The 19,857-nt window shown below is 35.7% G+C and overlaps 1 protein-coding gene across 9 annotated transcripts in view; it reads right to left on the bottom strand.

Annotated features, from left to right (window-relative positions):
* Positions 1-1,781: 1,781 nt before the first annotated feature.
* The window catches only part of LOC128014901 (myotubularin-related protein 4), a 48,570-nt gene continuing 30,494 nt past the window's right edge, over positions 1,782-19,857 (bottom strand). For all 9 annotated transcript variants that reach the window (XM_052598601.1, XM_052598605.1, XM_052598606.1 and 6 more), the window contains 12 exons: positions 18,947-19,060; positions 18,687-18,868; positions 16,286-16,414; positions 16,083-16,194; positions 14,990-15,185; positions 14,495-14,680; positions 13,116-13,286; positions 11,978-12,132; positions 9,952-11,101; positions 5,301-5,411; positions 5,127-5,215; positions 1,782-3,122 (listed from right to left, as the gene is read on the bottom strand). In XM_052598601.1, coding sequence (XP_052454561.1) covers positions 2,945-3,122; positions 5,127-5,215; positions 5,301-5,411; positions 9,952-11,101; positions 11,978-12,132; positions 13,116-13,286; positions 14,495-14,680; positions 14,990-15,185; positions 16,083-16,194; positions 16,286-16,414; positions 18,687-18,868; positions 18,947-19,060 — 2,773 coding nt within the window. In that variant the 3' untranslated portion in view covers positions 1,782-2,944. The remainder of the gene's footprint in view (positions 3,123-5,126; positions 5,216-5,300; positions 5,412-9,951; positions 11,102-11,977; positions 12,133-13,115; positions 13,287-14,494; positions 14,681-14,989; positions 15,186-16,082; positions 16,195-16,285; positions 16,415-18,686; positions 18,869-18,946; positions 19,061-19,857) is intronic.

Genomic DNA, 19,857 nt, shown 5'->3' with positions numbered 1-19,857 from the left:
TTGTCAGGGTAACTCGTGGGACGATTTTAGTTTATATGGGAAATAAAGTTGCTTGAGTAAACACCCTTCTTTATTCACAACAGATAAATGCAGTTATGAATATTGACTACAGCTGAGCAGTCATTAATGTGGGTTTGGTGACATCTAATGGTCGGTAGCATATTATCATCAAAGCCTTCTATATAATAACACTAATACAGCAGAACTAATAATAGTAGGATTAACTAGTAGACCAATGCATTTAAAACATAGTTTGTGTATTTGTTTATTACATTTTGTGTAGTTAATAAGAAGTATTAACTATTACAAAAAATATTACAAAGAAACACTAGGGCTTGATGCTTAACAGATCAGATTGATTGTTTTAATGAACATTAATGCTTTTTTATCTTTAATGCATTAATAGAGTAATGTTTTACTGAAAGATGCACATTGAAGGATTAGCGCATTATTCATATAATTAATCAGAAGATCTTGTTTTGAAGTCTGCCTTTATTTTATAGTCGGTTTGTTCATTTAGTTGGATGAATGTATAATGAACTTCACATCATGTAATCCGTACTATTGTATGTATCATTCCACTCATAAAAAAATAAAAGCATTAATATTCTGAATTCGTTAACTGCATTTGAGTCATTATTAGTTATTAGTGATTTTTCATTGTTATTTTTAAGTAGTTTATAGGTTTTTTTATTTTAGTACAAAACAGTATTTTGAATTAGTTTTTATTTTTAAATTGTGCTTTTTCACTTTAAGATTTTTCTATTTTTATTATTTTATAAATAAATGTCTAAGATTTAAAAAAAAATAGTTTTAGTTATTTTAGTACATCAAGTTAAATTAAATAAAACATTTTTATTAATATTTTGAATTCATTTATTTTTAATTTAATTTAAGTCAATGTTTTATTTTTATTTCAGTTGTAGGTAGTTTAGTACATACACTTTAAAATGCTTTTATTAATATTTTGAATTAGTTTTTTTAAATTGTGCTTTTCCACTTTAAGATTTTTCTATTTTTCATTATTTTTAAATAAATGTCTTTATGATTTTATATCATCTTTAGTTTTTAAGTTAAATTAAACTATATAAAACGTCTTATTAATATTTTGAATGAGTATTTTTTAATTGTGCCTTCCACTTAAATTTTTTATTTAAATTTATTTTTAAAATTCTAATTTTATTTTTTATTTCAGTTGTAGGTAGTTTAGTACATACACTTTAAAATGTTTTTAATATTTTGAATTAGTTTTTATTTTAAAATTGTGCCTTTTCACTTTTTTTTAATTCTTTTTAAAGAAGGTCTATAAGATTCTCAATTTTAGTTTTAGTTATTTTAGTACATCAAGTTAAACTATAATAATACATAATACATTTGTATTAATATTTTGAATGAATTTATTTTTAATTTAATTTTTAATTAATTTAATTTAAAAATTTAATCTATTTTTTTATTTTTATTTCAGTTGTAAGTATTTAAGTTCATCCATTTTAAAATGTTTTTATTAATATTTTGAATTTTTTTTTTACAGTTTATAGTTTTAATTTTTCTTTTCATGGCTATAGTTTTTTGTTTTAGTACATAAAGCTAAATAAAAATTAGACTAGCTGGAATATATATAGTTGTAAAATTAGACAATGCATTCAAAGATTACTTTAAATTATTTTACATATTCTACGAAAAAAATCTAATTAAAAATGCTGATGTTAAGTTTGAGCTCGATATGATTTTGAACAAATTCATAACGTAAAAAGCAAAGATGAGTAATCTCAACACAGATAGCTGATAAAGATGAATATTTTTATTTAACCCATGGGATTGAACTCATACAGTGCATTTCTTTACAACAATTATTCAATAAGTGACACATTTGAGCCACTATTACAGACCAAATAACTATACATCACATTTCTGGGTTCCTTTTTAATGCATTAACTCAAAAAAAAAAAGAAAACAAAAAAGAAAGTGTCCTTCGTCAGCACCACGGAGAAGAAAAATCAGTGTTTTAAACCTGATCGATTCTCCACTAATCGTCTTCTCGTCGTTAAGCCTCTAGCTGTTGTACAATTAAACAAGTTACAAATCAGTGAATCCATAAGAAAATAAAGCACATGGCACTGTTGAGAGGTTCACCATTCACAAAACACAATCTGTAGGAATCCTAGCACTTGTTTCTGAACATGTACTGCTGTTTAGAGTCATTTCAATCCAATGATTCACGGGTTTCAGTCTGAAATATTAATCATCATAACTGGTTTAGTTCGCTAAAACAGACGGAGCAATGCAACATGGCTAGTTTGACCAGAACTTACACAACAACGGAGCAGAAATGGGTTTTTCTCGTGCGACTAACACACAACCAGCCGGATGACACATGAATTTAGGAGTGATTTTGTTTATGTGTTACTGATATGTTGCAATTCGAGTTTGATTTTGGCAATTAGAATTTATCAAACGAGAGCGGAAACCAAAACCGTAAAAAGCGGAGGAAAAACAAAAACACTGTGATCAAATCAATGCAAACCGGCCGCTTTAATTCAGCAACCGCACGCGCCAATCCCCCGAAAACAAGAATAAACCAAACAAATGTACATTCAAGCTTCATATCAGGCGAGAAAACAGCTCCGTTTTGGTCTCGAACCCTCTCCGTAGTGCACAAAATAATAGAGATAGAAAATAGAGTTAGTTTTTAAATACTGTAGCAGCGTGGTTTTAAATAGTGAGCCTCTCGATAGACATCTGAGATGAAGAAACGCCTCTGTGTGGGCCTTTTGAACCTAAGGATTCAGTCCTGGCCTCGAGTAGAGAAGCATCTGAAGAGATAAAAACACCCTTTCATCGCAAACTGCATCGACCCCGTCGTTCCTCGAGTGGATCTGGACTCCAGAGGAGAGAGCGGCTCTGATTGGACGGCGACGTGTGAGGCGCGCTGTGATTGGCCGTCTCAGCTGGAGGCGGTGGCGATGGGTTTCTCCAGCTGCTGCGAGCGCAGTTCTCGTGTGCGGGACTCAAGCAGCAGATCGTGGCAGGAGTTACACACCAGAACAGGGTCGTAAAGCTGCTGGTCTGGGATCGGCAGCTTCAGGTGACAGCAGTCCTTACAGAACACGTTCCCACAGTTCCTACGAGAAATCAACATCACATCTTCAGTCAGATAAACAAATGAACTGAAGCATCACATGCACTATAAAGAGTGTTAACTAAAAAACTATACGGCTAATCGTTTTCCATAATTGAAATAAAGCTGAAAAAAAAAGGAAAAACTTAAGTTACAAAATTACAAATGTTTCCTTTACGGAAATAAATATTTAAATATTTTTTGAAAATAGATTTAATTTTTTTTAAACCTAAATAAAAATGTTATTAAATTAAATTAATGATTATTTGTAGTATTAATAATTCTAAATTAGAAAAAAAAAAAAAAAGGAAAAACGCAAAAGTTAAAACGCAAAAATAAAGATGTAATAAAATTAAAAGATAATTTATAGTATCAATAATTCTAAAATAGTAAAATAAAGGAAAAACGTAAAAGTTACAAAATTACAAATGTTTCCTTTCCTGAAATAAAAATTTAAATATTTTTTAAAAATAGGTTTAAAATTTTTAAAAACCTAAATAAAAATGTTATTAAATTAAATTAATGATCATTTGTAGTATTAATAATTCTAAATTAGGGAAAAAAATGCAATAAAAATGTAAATGGTTTTAAAATTTTAAAACGTAAATAAAAATAAAAACTAATTTGTAGTATTAATAACTCTAAAATAGTAAAAAATTTAAAACAGGAAAAACGTAAAAGTTACAAAATTAGAAATGTTTCCTTTCCTGAAATATACATTTAAATATTTTTAATTAGGTTTTAAAATTGTAAAGCCCAAATCAAAATTAAATTCAAATAAAAGCTAATTTGTAGCATTAATAATTCAAAAATAGTAAAAAATAAAAAAGCAAAACTGCAAGTGTTACAACATTAGAAATGTTTACTTTCCTGAAATAAAAATGTAAATATTTTTTAAATCATGTTTAAAAAAATTAAAAACCTAAATAAAAATTAAAGCAAATTTTATAATTCTAAAATAGCAAAAAATAACGTAAAAGTTCAAAAATTTGAAATGTTTCCTTTCTTGATGTACAAATGAAGCCAAATATAAATATTTTTAAAAAGTAGTCACAAAAGCAAAACAATTATTAAAACCTAAACTAAAATGCAAGCTGACATTGTAAAAATAAAAGCCAATTGAAAATATTAATAATGCCTTAGAAGTACAAGTAAAAGCTCAAATCAATAAATCATTCTGTAAATCAACCAATCAATCGCATATTAATCTATAAATAAAATATTAATAGAATAAAAAAATAATCCATTACATCCGGTAACTAAAACAATAAATATTGCTACTTGTTTTCAATAACTGAATAAATCTACTGAAAAACTAAATACATCTTACAATATAAGAAAAATACAAATGTTGCATTGATTTAAGATGAAAAACTGAAACGACAAACTAAAACCAAAATAAAAATAAAGTTAAATAGGTATTAATCATAAATAAAAATCAATAATAAGCTGAAATTTTAATATTTTAGAAATATATAATACAAGTATTAGATGGAAAACTTAGCATTGGCAACAAACTGAAATAAATTGAAGTACTAAAAAAAAAAGACAAAAGCACATAAGATGACCTGAATTTAAAATAAAATAAAAGCTTATTGGTAGTATTACTAATTCTAACATAGTACATATATAATATTAAAAACAACACCTTCTATAAACCAAATATTTTATAAAATCATTCAACCAATCACATCAAACTATAAATCCAATATTTAATCAGAGAAACAAATGCGATTAATAGAGAATGTTTAAAATCAATCACAAACTTCAGGGAAATCATGGCTGAATTGCCACCGACAACTGCAGAATAAAAAAAACTGGACACGTGGATCATAAAAACACCGGTGACATCTTAATGATTTATAATGAATCAACTGTTGTGAAATTCATTATTATTTTAAATCTCAAGAGTGAAAAATCTGGGAATCACACAAAAAAAAAAGAAGTCAAAATCAAGTGCTATTTAAGTGATTTCTACAGAGCTGACAGGTGTGTAAACGGGCCGCACCTGCAGTGATGACGTCTCTTGACGATCCAGAACTCAGAGTCGCAGCTGAAGCAGTGAGAGGCCATGTGATCCGGCACCCATCTGGTGACCTGTGCGTCCAGAAACAAGCTCGTTAAACTCTCTAAGCATCACCAGCTGTACTGAAGCGTCAGAGAGAGAGAGAGAGAGACTGACCTCTGTGTCCTTCCTCTCCACACGATCCCAGCTGCCCTCGCTGAAGCCGTCCTCACTGTGATTGGACAGAGAGTCTTCCTCGTCACTGCCATCTGACTCACGCAGACACGTCTGGAGGGACAAGAACACATTCACAGTGACACACCTGTCAATCAAACACCAGTCACTCAAACACCAGTCACTCAAACACCTGTCACTCAAGCACCAGTCACTCAAGCACCAGTCACTCAAGCACCAGTCACTCAAGCACCAGTCACTCAAGCACCAGTCACTCAAACACCAGTCACTCAAGCACCAGTCACTCAAGCACCAGTCACTCAAGCACCAGTCACTCAAGCACCAGTCACTCAAACACCAACACCAGTCACTCAAACACCAGTCACTCAAGCACCAGTCACTCAAGCACCAGTCACTCAAACACCAGTCACTCAAACACCAGTCACTCAAACACCAGTCACTCAAACACCAGTCACTCAAGCACCGTCACTCAAGCACCAGTCACTCAAGCACCAGTCACTCAAACACCAGTCACTCAAACACCAACACCAGTCACTCAAACACCAGTCACTCAAACACCAGTCACTCAAACACCAGTCACTCAAGCACCGTCACTCAAGCACCAGTCACTCAAACACCAGTCACTCAAACACCAGTCACTCAAACACCAACACTCAAACACCAACACCAGTCACTCAAACACCAGTCACTCAAACACCAGTCACTCAAACACCAGTCACTCAAACACCAGTCACTCAAACACCAGTCACTCAAACACCAACACCAGTCACTCAAACACCAACACCAGTCACTCAAACACCAACACCAGTCACTCAAACACCTGTCACTCAAGCACCAGTCACTCAAGCACCAGTCACTCAAGCACCAGTCACTCAAGCACCAGTCACTCAAGCACCAGTCACTCAAGCACCAGTCACTCAAACACCTGTCACTCAAACACCTGTCACTCAAGCACCAGTCACTCAAGCACCAGTCACTCAAACACCAGTCACTCAAACACCTGTCACTCAAACACCAACACCTGTCACTCAAACACCAGTCACTCAAACACCAGTCACTCAAGCACCAACACCAGTCACTCAAACACCAGTCACTCAAACACCAGTCACTCAAACACCAGTCACTCAAACACCAGTCACTCAAACACCAGTCACTCAAGCACCGTCACTCAAGCACCAGTCACTCAAGCACCAGTCACTCAAACACCAGTCACTCAAACACCAGTCACTCAAACACCAACACCAGTCACTCAAACACCAGTCACTCAAACACCAGTCACTCAAACACCAGTCACTCAAGCACCGTCACTCAAGCACCAGTCACTCAAACACCAGTCACTCAAACACCAGTCACTCAAACACCAACACTCAAACACCAACACCAGTCACTCAAACACCAGTCACTCAAACACCAGTCACTCAAACACCAGTCACTCAAACACCAGTCACTCAAACACCAACACCAGTCACTCAAACACCAACACCAGTCACTCAAACACCAACACCAGTCACTCAAACACCTGTCACTCAAGCACCAGTCACTCAAGCACCAGTCACTCAAGCACCAGTCACTCAAGCACCAGTCACTCAAGCACCAGTCACTCAAACACCTGTCACTCAAACACCTGTCACTCAAACACCAGTCACTCAAACACCAGTCACTCAAACACCAGTCACTCAAACACCAGTCACTCAAACACCAACACCTGTCACTCAAACACCAGTCACCCAAACACCAGTCACTCAAACACCAACACCAGTGACTCAAACACCAGTCACTCAAACACCAGTCACTCAAACACCAGTCACTCAAACACCAGTCACTCAAACACCAACACCAGTCACTCAAACACCAGTCACTCAAACACCAACACCAGTCACTCAAACACCAACACCTGTCACTCAAACACCAACACCTGTCACTCAAACACCAACACCAGTCACTCATACACCAGTCACTCAAACACCAGTCACTCAAACACCAACACCAGTCACTCAAACACCAACACCAGTCACTCAAACACCAACACCAGTCACTCAAACACCAACACCAGTCACTCAAACACCAGTCACTCAAACACCAACACCAGTCACTCAAACACCAGTCACTCAAACACCAACACCAGTCACTCAAACACCAACACCTGTCACTCAAACACCTGTCACTCAAGCACCAGTCACTCAAGCACCAGTCACTCAAGCACCAGTCACTCAAGCACCAGTCACTCAAGCACCTGTCACTCAAACACCAGTCACCCAAACACCAGTCACTCAAACACCAGTCACCCAAACACCAGTCACTCAAACACCAACACCAGTCACTCAAACACCAACACCAGTCACTCAAACACCAGTCACTCAAACACCAACACCAGTCACTCAAACACCAACACCAGTCACTCAAACACCAGTCACCCAAACACCAGTCACTCAAACACCAGTCACTCAAACACCAACACCAGTCACTCAAACACCAGTCACTCAAACACCAGTCACTCAAGCACCAGTCACTCAAGCACCAGTCACTCAAGCACCAGTCACTCAAGCACCAGTCACTCAAACACCAACACCAGTCACTCAAACACCAGTCACTCAAACACCAGTCACTCAAACACCAGTCACTCAAACACCAGTCACTCAAACACCTGTCACTCAAACACCAGTCACTCAAGCACCGTCACTCAAGCACCGTCACTCAAGCACCGTCACTCAAGCACCAGTCACTCAAGCACCAGTCACTCAAGCACCAGTCACTCAAGCACCAGTCACTCAAGCACCAGTCACTCAAACACCAGTCACTCAAACACCAGTCACTCAAACACCAGTCACTCAAACACCAGTCACTCAAACACCAGTCACTCAAACACCTGTCACTCAAACACCTGTCACTCAAACACCAGTCACTCAAACACCAGTCACTCAAACACCAGTCACTCAAACACCAGTCACTCAAACACCAGTCACTCAAACACCTGTCACTGAAACACCTGTCACTGAAACACCTGTCACTCAAACAAGGCGTTTAAGACCTTGATGACTTGCACAAAAAACTGCACACTTGATTAAATAAATAATGTTTTAGTCAAAAAAAAAGGAATTAAGATTTTAAAATATTTAGAAAATAACTCTTTCCAGAGCTGCATTTATGATATACAGCAGTATCAAAAATACTGTAATAACAGTTGAATTATTAAATATTAGTGCAATTTAAAAGAACTGCTTTCTGTTTGAATAATGTAATTTATTCCGGAGATAGAAAAGCTATTAATTACATTTTAAAATAAATTTAAAATGGAAAAAAATCATAATCATATAAAACATTTTACTTGATTGTTGCAGCATCTTTGATTAGAAAGAAACTTTTTTTTAAAATGATTTAATGATTCTAAATAAATAACTTTTTTTGAAACTAATTACACATTTGATTATTTATATTAGGGGTGTCACGATTTCGATTTTAAATCGAAATCGATCGAAATTAAGTCACAGTCTCAAACTTCGAATTAAAAAATGGAATCGTCGATGCTGCCACGCCCCCATGTTGTATGACGGCAAATCAATGACAAAAATAACCGAGCATACAACTGATGCTGGCGCGCGCGCTATATGGCTTCCGCGAGAGGAAAACTGAATCGGATGCGAAGAAACGGGAGCCCGCGAGCTCATTTCAAACTCTCGCACGCGCGCATGACATGTACTCTACGCGCATTACAAGCCCTCGCGCGCGCATGCTCATTCCCCACATCCTCGCGCTCTATCATCTCACCTCTGCTCGCGCGAACAATTTTATTTTTGTCAGTCGTGGGGTGGGGCGTGCTGTTTTAGTTGTTATCTCAAATGTCATTGGTTATTCCCCTTTTCCTAAAGTCAGTATTCGACACCTGTTAGAAAATAATTAATAATTCACTTGACTTGACCCATGACTTCATCAGTGGACCAGATACATGCGAGTAATCATTTCTTTTGCTTGTTTAATTTATTTTTGTCTTTAATGTAATTTAATGCATTGTTTATAGAGTAGATCTTTTGTAGATACTTGATTAACTGGAATTCTTCTGATTGCTAGTGATTGCAGTCTTGTAATAAGAGATACACATATTTTACAGACTGTAATGATGCACACACACACACACACACACACACATACATATATATAAATCTAAATCTAAATGAATGACAGTGAAGTGTTTAACAAGTGTTTTATCTTTAATCTTTTAAATAGATACATCGTAATATCTTTTGTGAAGAAGACTACACTTACAAAAGAGAAACTGGATGGCAGTTTATTTTAAGTTTTCAATTGACTAAAGATATAAGTTATTGTTACATTATGTTGTTAATAAAAGTTTTAAATTTGACAATGTAGTGTGGTACATTGCAAACAAAGGTCAGATATTATATTGCATAAAAGTCTAGTTTGAAAAATGACAATCTGTGCTTTAAAAAGAATAAATGTAAAAATCGAGAATCGAATCGAACCGTGAGCTTAGAATCGAAAATGCAATCGAATCGAGGATTTGGAGAATCGTGACACCCCTAATTTATATTAATATATTTTTTTACAAATATGTAAAAATTATATATATGACCATGAGGAATGTCCTGTATATTCAAGTAAAGGAACGTAAACTCACGATGTCGTCCTCGTAGTCGACGTCGGGTTCGGAGGGCGTCGTGCAGGACTGCTTGCTCTCCAGTTTGAGCTGCAGCTGTCGAACCTGTCGCCTCAACACCTCCACTTCCTGTTTGTAGCTGGCCTCGATCTGCCGCAGCCGCTGCTGCACCGCGTCCACCGCGACCGGCAGGCCGTCGTCGTCCAGGTGCACCGGAGAGCCGCTGGAGGACGGAGAGGAATGAGGCAGAAGAAGCTGCCGGAAGGACGGCCCCATCGCTAGCGAAGACGCGGCCGAGGAACAAAGCGCAGCGTAGCTGGAGTTCTTCACCGCGGAGAACCAACCGGACTGGATGGGGCTCCCAGGAGCACGCAGGGGGTCTCGACGACAGCACGGCCCGCCGTTAGGGCTCTCAGTGTGTGCGCGGAGGAGCTTGTTCGCCAGCCGGCGGCTGTGATAGCTGCCATGTTGGATGACGCTGTCCCATTGGGAGCCTAGCAGAGATAGCTCCGCCAGCTGGCTTTGGGAAATCAAACGCCGCGCTGCTTTGGCGTAGTCACCAGGTGGCGTCCGTTCTCTCATGGGAACCAGTTCGCAGTTTCGTAGCGGCGCGTTAAAAGCAAGGTTTGATTCAACAGAGGTGGCTTCTTTCCTAGATGGAGGAATCGCGCTTTGCTCTGTTAGCGTCTCTACTGACGCCTCCAATGGCGCGATCGCTTCAGAGTCAACAGATCTGCTAGAGTTTTCAAAGCTGTTACAAAGAGGAGTGGGATTTGTGTTTTCTGCAGTCCTGACTTCCTGCAGTAAACAAACTGGGTTTTGAGGCGGAGCTTGGTTTATGACTGGAAGGGGCGGGGCTTGATCTACTGCTAAGGGATGAGGCAAATACGGTGGAGGCTGGGTTGTCAAACAAGGCTCCGCCCTCAAACCATCCTCAACAGTTATTGAAGAGCTCTGTTCCTCACACGTGTGCTCCGCGCTGATCGATCCGGCGGTCGGAGGGTCCTCGGGCGAAGCGTCGCTGTGGATAACCGTGGGTTGGTTGGGCTCCAGCGCCGGACGGCCCTCCTGGCAGTGCTTGTTCAGGTTGGGGTCACTCGAGGTGCGGGTCAGCGTCACGCCGCTCTCACACGCAGACACCAAGTTGTCCATGGAACGTGTTTTGGGGAGCCTGAGTGAAGTAAAACACAAGTGTTCAATGTGCTTCGGTTCACCACAAGAGGGCAGAGTCTAAATACAAAATTCTCAGTTCAGCACCTATACGTATGTAATTATATGGGTTTATTAATGTATACATTTTTTTTTTTAGAAATAAGGTTTATATTTAATATCAATAAGTTTGGCTTTACTTTCTTGTACAATACTATAAATACTTAGCTTTTTGTTTAATAAACATAATAGTTAAAAATATTTGACAAAAAAGGGTAAGCAGAGCAAATGTAATTTTTTAAAATTATTTAAAACAATACTTTTTGCATAAAAATATTTACACTTAAAAATATATTTTTTAAATTCAGAAATGAAATAAAAATACTGAAATATTTGGCTTAAGAAAAAGAAAAAAAAAGTCACCAGAGCAATTAAAGCAAAATTATTTACATATATGTATGTATGTATGTATGTATGTGTGTGTGTGTGTATTTATATATATATATATATATATATATATATAAATTAAAATCATTTACATTGGGCAAGTAAAGCAAATAATGTTTTATTTAATAAAAAATAATATGATTTTTTTTATTATAAAAAATAATGTAATGCTTTACAACAATCCTTTGATTTGTGTTTAATAATAATACTGACACTTAAAATGTAGCTTAAAAACAGAACACTGAAAACATATTGAGGGCAAGTTAAATCAACAGGAAAAAAGTCGTGCAATCTGAGATTCACTGGCCTCGAGTGAGCTGGAATCTGATTGTAGAGAAGGAAATACATCACAGTATTACTTTCAGGAAAGCTGTTTGTGGAATATGGCCAAACTGAGATTTAGTGAAGCAATATGCGACAGCATTTCTAGCACCGTGATGTGAGCGGTCACCTGTCGAGGGAGCGCGAGCTGAACTCGTCTCCTCCGGCCGAAGGGCTCAGGTAGATCTCCATGGCATCTTCAGCAGCGGTGCACGGCGAGGATGAGGGCAGATACACAGCCGTCCACAGCTGCAGCGCTCGAGTGTGACAGACCGGCTGCAAGACCTGCGCACAGCAGCACAACAACTCAACATCTGCATTAAACCACACAATAAACACACAGATAGCTTCTCAAATATCGTCAATTAAAATAAATAGTGATTCCCAGTCTAGACAAATGCACAGAAATAAACAAAACCTTCAAAAGCTATGGAAATGTCTCTAGTGCACATACATTGTTTTGTATTATTCATCAAAATGTGCATGAATCTTGTTGAAAGTAATAGCGTTTATAGACAATAGTTGTGTGCAGTTAAAACACATTTATCTTTTATTATAGTTAACTTCTACTAAAACCATTAAAAACATTTCTATTACTTGACATAAATGTATGCAATTTAAATTTTATTTAGTCTAGCCGCCTAGGCAAGATTTCAAATTTTAGTGATGTACTGTACATAAAATACGTAAGAACTAAAATTGAAATAAAAAATGTATAGGCATAAAAAAAAAAAAATTATAAAAAAATTAAATAAAAAATAAATTAAAAAAAAAAATCGCTGAAATTTAGTGAAAATTAAAAGAGAAAACGTGGAGAACCTAATTAAAAATATGAATAGAAACTATAATGGTATCTATAAATAACACTGTATTTACTAGGCATTACTTAAAGCACAACAGCTTGAATGTGTCTTTTAAACAGGATTCTCCCAGTCACAGAAAACATTTCAATATCTGTGAATTTTAAAATAGCAATTTCCAATCTGGAAACGACAGAGATATTAACTAAATCTTAAAAAGTTATAGAAATTTCTACAGTAAATATAAATAGTTTTTGTCCAGCTCTAAAATACATAATTGGCTAAAACTGTTTTTGGTAACACTTTAACACAGGGTCCAATTCTCACCATTAACTAGTTGCTTATTAGCATGCGAGTTATTTACATATTGGCTGTTTATTAGCATGTGCGTGAACATATTCTACATCCCTAATCCTTCACAAACTACTTACTAACTATTAATAAGCGGAAAATGACAAGTGTGCTGACCATATCATGGCATGGGATGTAGAGGAAGTTCTGGAAGTTCTTGTTTCCGTTTCGGAGGAGCGACCAGACGGAGCAGGTGCGTTTATACACGTTTCGGGCCTCGCGCTCTTTGGCGTTATTGCACAGGAAGGTGCCGTACAGACAGGAGTACGTGTGCTGAACCAGCTTCACCTGCGGGAACAACACAATAAACTCAGTTCATCACTGAGATCTACAGCAGACTGCATGAACTCGCTTCTGTCAATGATTGAGAAGGGAACGATCTTACACTGTTGCATACAATGAGTAAAACTGTTACTGATATATAAAAGAATGTTTAAATGTCGAGAGCAAGTTATGGAAAAGTTGCATCAAAAAAAAGAAAGTATATCTCAAATTTGATAGCCTTAGACATTCGTTAAGCAGCTGAAACAAAATATCAAACTCATGTAAAAAAAATAGATAAATTATTAAAGTAACACAAAATTTATGTTTAACAAAAACATTAAAAGTTTTATAAAAAAGCTTTTTTTTATTTATATAAAAATACTGACACAAAAATATTTAGCTAAAAAAAAAGCATTATTAGAAATAAAAATATTTTATGCTTTATAAAAAATAAAAAAATATTTTGTTTAAAAAAAATACTGATGCCTAGAAACCTTTTGGCAAAATAAAATAAATAAAATTACCACTAAAAGTAAAGGAAAATGAGATTTCCATTTATTTTATTTCAAGTAATGAAAATATTGTATTGTTGGCTTAAAAATACTGACACTTAAAAATATTTTGCTAAAAAGCATGCTTTAATATGTTATAAAAAAAAAAGATGTAATGCTTTATAAAAAACAAAAACAAAAAATATACAAAAAAACACCTGCTTTTTGTTTAAAAAAATACTGATGCCTAGAAATCTTTTGCCAAAAATAAAATGTGAAATGTCTCCTGGGCAAGTAAAGCAAACAATACATTATTTCATGTTTTTTATGCTTAAAATAATAATAATAATAATAATAATTGAAAAACACTGATTTTTTTTCTATTATAATATATAGTATAAGTATATTATTAGGTTTATCTGTTTATTAAATTAAAGTTTTGGCCATTATCCTAATGCAAAATAAATATATGAGGTCAATAACACAAACAAAAATATTTTTTTTCTCAATCACTACAAAAATTGATTTAAAAAAAAGACACCGTAGTTTCACATCTCAACACAAAAATATTTTTTTTTATCCAATTTTTATCCAATATTAATAAAACAAACAAACAAACTGAATATTGATTCAAAAATCAGCCACAATGCACAAGATATCATAAAAGCAGCGTTTCCTTTTCACAAAATGGCACGAGGCACTGTATATGGACACACATGAATGAAAGCGAAGGTTTCTCACCAGAAAGGCCTCGTTGAACTCGAAGAGGCAGGGGAACTGCTTGAGGAGCTGATGAACACAGTCCAGCCACTGCAGGAACACAGGACACTGTTCACTCACATCCTCAACGCTCTCCTGATGACCACAGCGGTCCGCAAACTTATGACCGTAGTCCAGCCACTCGGTCTCCACCAGCACCTGGAAACCCTGCAGACACATCACACATGAGACGGAGAAGATGCATCTGAACACACATCACACATGAGACAGAGAAGATGCATCTGAAGACACATAATAATGAAATTTGCAAAGCTGCTTGGCATCCATCTGCATTGTGTGAACTAGAATATAAATCAATGCAACTTGACTTAAAATTAAGCATGCATTTAATATTAAATCTCTTTGCATGTCTAGCATTTTACAATTGGCAGTTGCACATTTAATTCCATGCATTCCCTGTGAATCAAACCCATGAGAAAACTCAATCACAAGGTGGTTCTTCTTCTTCATGTTTACCTCTATGGTCCTGTAGAAGGGATCCAGGAGGATCTTTGCGAGGGCCACGATCTGCGGCGTCCGGTCCCATCCGTCTGAGCAGTGCACCAGCACCGGTCTTCCTTCCCGCTCCACCGCGGAGCACACCAGAGACGCCGCCTTCAGCATAACGGACAGGTGCTGCAGCCAACGGGTGCTTTCCAGAGCCGAGAGCCAGCTGGAGAGAGAGCAGACTCGGTACAAACATCTGAACGCCAGGAGGAAGTGCAATAATAAAAAATAAATGCAGATGTTGTGTGTTCACTGGAAAAATCAGGAAATGCTTAACCTTGAGCCTTTATATATAATGCATTCTAAAATTATTTTAATGCACGTTTAATGCATTGCATGATCTCATTAATAATGCTAACCACAGTTAGTAATGCATGCATTAAAACACGTGACAAACGACCAGTTTTAGATGTAACAAGGAATGTGCAATTATAATGCATTTCCACTTTGGTTACGATTATAAGTAAAAATAAATAATGCATTATGCATAAAGGCCTCAAGTGAAGAGTTGCCTTCTGTGATGTATATGTATTGTGATGTTTGAATGCAAAATGCATATACAAAAAAACAATACATATGTATACATAAATATGCCTTTTTTACTTGTAATGTTTTTAAATGACCTTCATTTAGAAGCTTTTTTTTCTTATGCTAATATAGATATGATCCAAAATATATATTTCAATATTTTGTATATTTATTATGAATTAATAAACACACATGCATGTATTTTGAAAATATTTATATTTACTTATATTTTTTTATTATATACAAGTATATTAAATATATAAATATAGCATATTATTCTTAAATATATGCATGCATGCGTTTGTTTTTTGACTTTTTCGAAATACATTTTCAATGATGAAATATATATAGGGAGAAATAGTATTTTATTCAACTTAAAAACACAAAATGCAAAAAAATTAGGTGCATTTTAAATCAAGTTTTAGTTTATGAAATTAAACTTTAATTTTTAATTAATTATATGCAGCAATAAACAACTTGCAAACTAGAGCTGCAAGATTCTGGATAAATTGAGGATGCATGAAGATGGACTTACTTGCCAGGATCTGGGATCTGACTGCAAACGGCTCTGAGAGACTGAAAGCTGTTTCTGATGGAGTGGATGTTGGCCATGCCCATGAACATCACCTCACATTTGGGATAGTACTCTACAAACACAACCCAGAGAGAAACCTGCCTTCAGCCAACAACCAAACCAACAATAATGTCCAACATCATCCAGAGCTCGACCACACACACCTTCACACTCGCAGCCTCCTCCTTTGGCACGATTGGCTACGGCGGCGGTGTAAGAGCGTGCATCCAGAATCAGTAACTTCTGTGCCACGCCGCTGCCGTCAGGAGCGGGACAAGCTGTCAGAGACGAGTCTGAGGAAAGAGAACCGATGTGATTAGAACAGAATACTAACGTCGAACATTAATGGGGGATTGGTGTCATCAAAATGAGCAAAATTTAAGAAAGGGCATTGCATCAGTGTCTCATCAATGGATGCTCTGCAGTGAATGGGTGCCGTCAGAACGAGAGCTGATAAAAACATCACAATAATCCACACCGTATTTGTTTAGAGCTGTTTTGGCTTGTAAACGGTGCTTGATCTGTGCAGATTTCTCTCCTGATTCAGACCAGAACACTTTTTCACTGGAGGAAGCGTTTATAATCGTTAAAAATGTCTTATATGATGGATTTGTTTCTTTTGTCTTCTCAAGATGGTGTGCTGTGGATTATTGTGATGTTTTTATCAGACTCTCATTCTGACGGCACCCATTCGCTGCAGAGCATCCATTGATGAGACACTGATGCAATGCTGCATTTCTCCAAATCTGATGAAGAAACAAACTCATCCTAATCTTGGACTGCCTCGGAATTTAACAATTAGGACTACACAGATTCATTTAATGAGGCAATTATTTAAAAAACAATTAATGCAAAAGTAAAAAAATGCAAATATTGTGCCGTAATGCAAAATCGATGCATACTCTCAAAAATAGTATGCAATTCATATTTTAAGGCAATCAATCACTACACCATATGATGCACGCTTTAATCGTGATCTAATTATGATATGATGATGCACGAGGCGTCTACACAATCCCAGCCCTGCGGCACACTGCACAAATCAGTATCAGATGAGATGAGTTATAAGTGCAGTTATAATTCTTCAGTCTGTCCTGCTGGAAAATCAATGCGGAGAAAGTTCTGGCATCACGACCACGACAGCCAACTCACTTACAGCCATTAAGACTTCACAGAGACCGGCCAAACCTCGAATCAGCAAAAACAGACACGCATGCATTCAGTGGAACACGATTCATTAATAAGAGTGAGTGCATTGAGAAATGATTATTAGATCAGAACAGGACCTGTTCATAATTAACTGTGTTTAATGTAGAAGATAAGTGAGGTTTATTCATCCAAAACTCTACTGTTATTAGATGCGGGTCAAGTCAAAAAACAGATTATATACAATAAATATATCAATAAGTAATGGTTTAAATAAACGTGATTACTTTGATGCATTACAAATCACAATGCTCGCTTTTTGTCTTCATTAAAATGCATTTATGTATGATTATATATTATTTGTATATCATAATTATTTTTTTTAGCTGTTTTTCCTTTTATCAGATTATTTTCTAAATGAAGGTAGATATTAATAAATCAGTTTTTAATAATAAAACTGTGTGTGAAATGGATTAATCTGAAATATTCACAGCTTAAATATACAGTTATATAATTATACATGTTGAGCTTCAGCTCCCAGAAATGCAAGACCTGACAATACAAACACTTTTAATGCAATGCATTTTTTCAATTAGTGAATTAGTACTTAATTAAAAACAAAAAATTAATTAAACCGCAAAATAACTATTATTTGCAATTTAATGAAATAACGTAATGCAATGCAATAGTTTTTTTTCAATTAGTGAATTATTTTATAATAATAATAAAATAAATAAAACAAAAATAATGAATTTAAAATAAAAAATAAAATTTCTTAAACCGTGAAAGAAGATTATGGTCAACTAAAAATAAAAAAATTATTCAGAAGAAAAAAAAACCCCAGATAATTATTGCTTTGACTAAAAAGCCACTAAATATTCCCTTTTAGAAAGGGCCCGGGTGACAACAGAACCAAAACAGGAAGTTGAAGTGAAAATGTCCCAGATTTATGGTCACAGTCAGTATTTTTATCATTATTCATCACATGACACTTAAATCACATTGTGGCTGTTTGGGAAATTGTGGATTAGCAAGAATCTCTCGATTGGCTGCGGAGAGACACTGGAGAAAACATCATTCACATTATAAACCAATCAGACGCTCTCTAAAGGAACAGCTCACCAAAAAATGATTGCACACGCTCAGGTCATCCAAGATGTAGATGTGTTTGTTTGCTCAGCAGAACAGTAAAGAAGATTTTTAGCTGAAACCGTGCACCTTTAATGCAAGTGGATGGCTACCGTCACTTTAAGAGTTCAAAAAGCATACAAGGCAACACAAAAATCAATATCCACGGCTTCTGAATACATTTACAACATTATTACCTGTGATCTGGTAAATCTGATTCTTTTCTGTGTCTTTTCTTTAATGCATTTCAAAGTAAAACGATATCAAGTCCTTGGTGTGAGTTGGTCTTACCGAAGTCACTGTCGTACGAGTCCGGTCCGTCTCCTCTGGTCCTGCAGGCCCTCGGCCCGGCGTCCAGCTGACTGGCCTTCGCTATAGACGTCACCAGATACTCGTCCTCAGTGTTCCTCCAGCCCCACCAGCTGATCTCCGGCTGACTGCAGCGGGCGATGACCGCCCCGTTTCGCTGGTGCCTGACGGGACACACAGATCATCATCAGACACTGTCAGGTGTTCAGGAGGCCTGGAGGGAGACCAGCTGCTTCTCTCACCTGTACACCACCACAGGAATCCTCTTCCAGGACCTGAAGGAGGCCACGCTCTCCAGCTCCTTATCTGTGATCCAGACGGGCACCAGCAGCTTTTGTGGATAACTCGAACACAACCTACAACGACAAGAGATTAGACGCTGAAACTCAGACATCTGACTTTGTTTATTAATATTAATATTATTTAACATCACACCAGCAGCAAAGTGTTTTGTCATTGCAAAATATACTAGGAAGTAATATATAACGATATAACAACATATATCATAATTCCAATACAAATATTATATGCAGCAATATTCTAAAAACAAATATATTAATAAATACAGCAATATCATACGGTGCTTCAGGTTGATATTTGATTAAAAGTATATATGTTTTTTTAGACAGATTTTAAAATATGCCTTTATGATCAGATAAATAAAAAAAATAAAATATTAATATGTACTTATTACCATATTAGCAGTAAATGCTACTCGCATGACAAAGTAGTAAAAATTTATAACTTCATAAGTATAACATATTAAAACTAATACGAAAAATATATGCAATAATTTAACAATATTCTTACAAAAAAAAATAATAACAATAATAATATTATATATATATATATATATATATATATATATATATATATATATATATATATATATATATATATATATATACGACATGTAAGCAATATAAATTCATAAAACAATTAATTATAATTTAGTTTTAAAGCAAAAACAAATTTAGTAGTAATTATTCCATTTTAAATAAACACAGATTTTCAGTTAGAAACACTGATATCATGATTTTTTTTTTATAGTTCCTTTGATGTCTATTGTGAGATTTTTGTACTTTATAACTGTATATTTGCAGTTTATATTCACTAACACAAACCAATGAACCTAAAACGCATAACACTTTTC

This window comes from Carassius gibelio, chromosome A5 (assembly GCF_023724105.1).
Source record: "Carassius gibelio isolate Cgi1373 ecotype wild population from Czech Republic chromosome A5, carGib1.2-hapl.c, whole genome shotgun sequence".
NCBI lineage: Eukaryota > Metazoa > Chordata > Actinopteri > Cypriniformes > Cyprinidae > Carassius > Carassius gibelio.
Note: the sequence above shows the minus strand (reverse complement) of the source record. Positions and strands in the feature narration are given on the sequence as shown.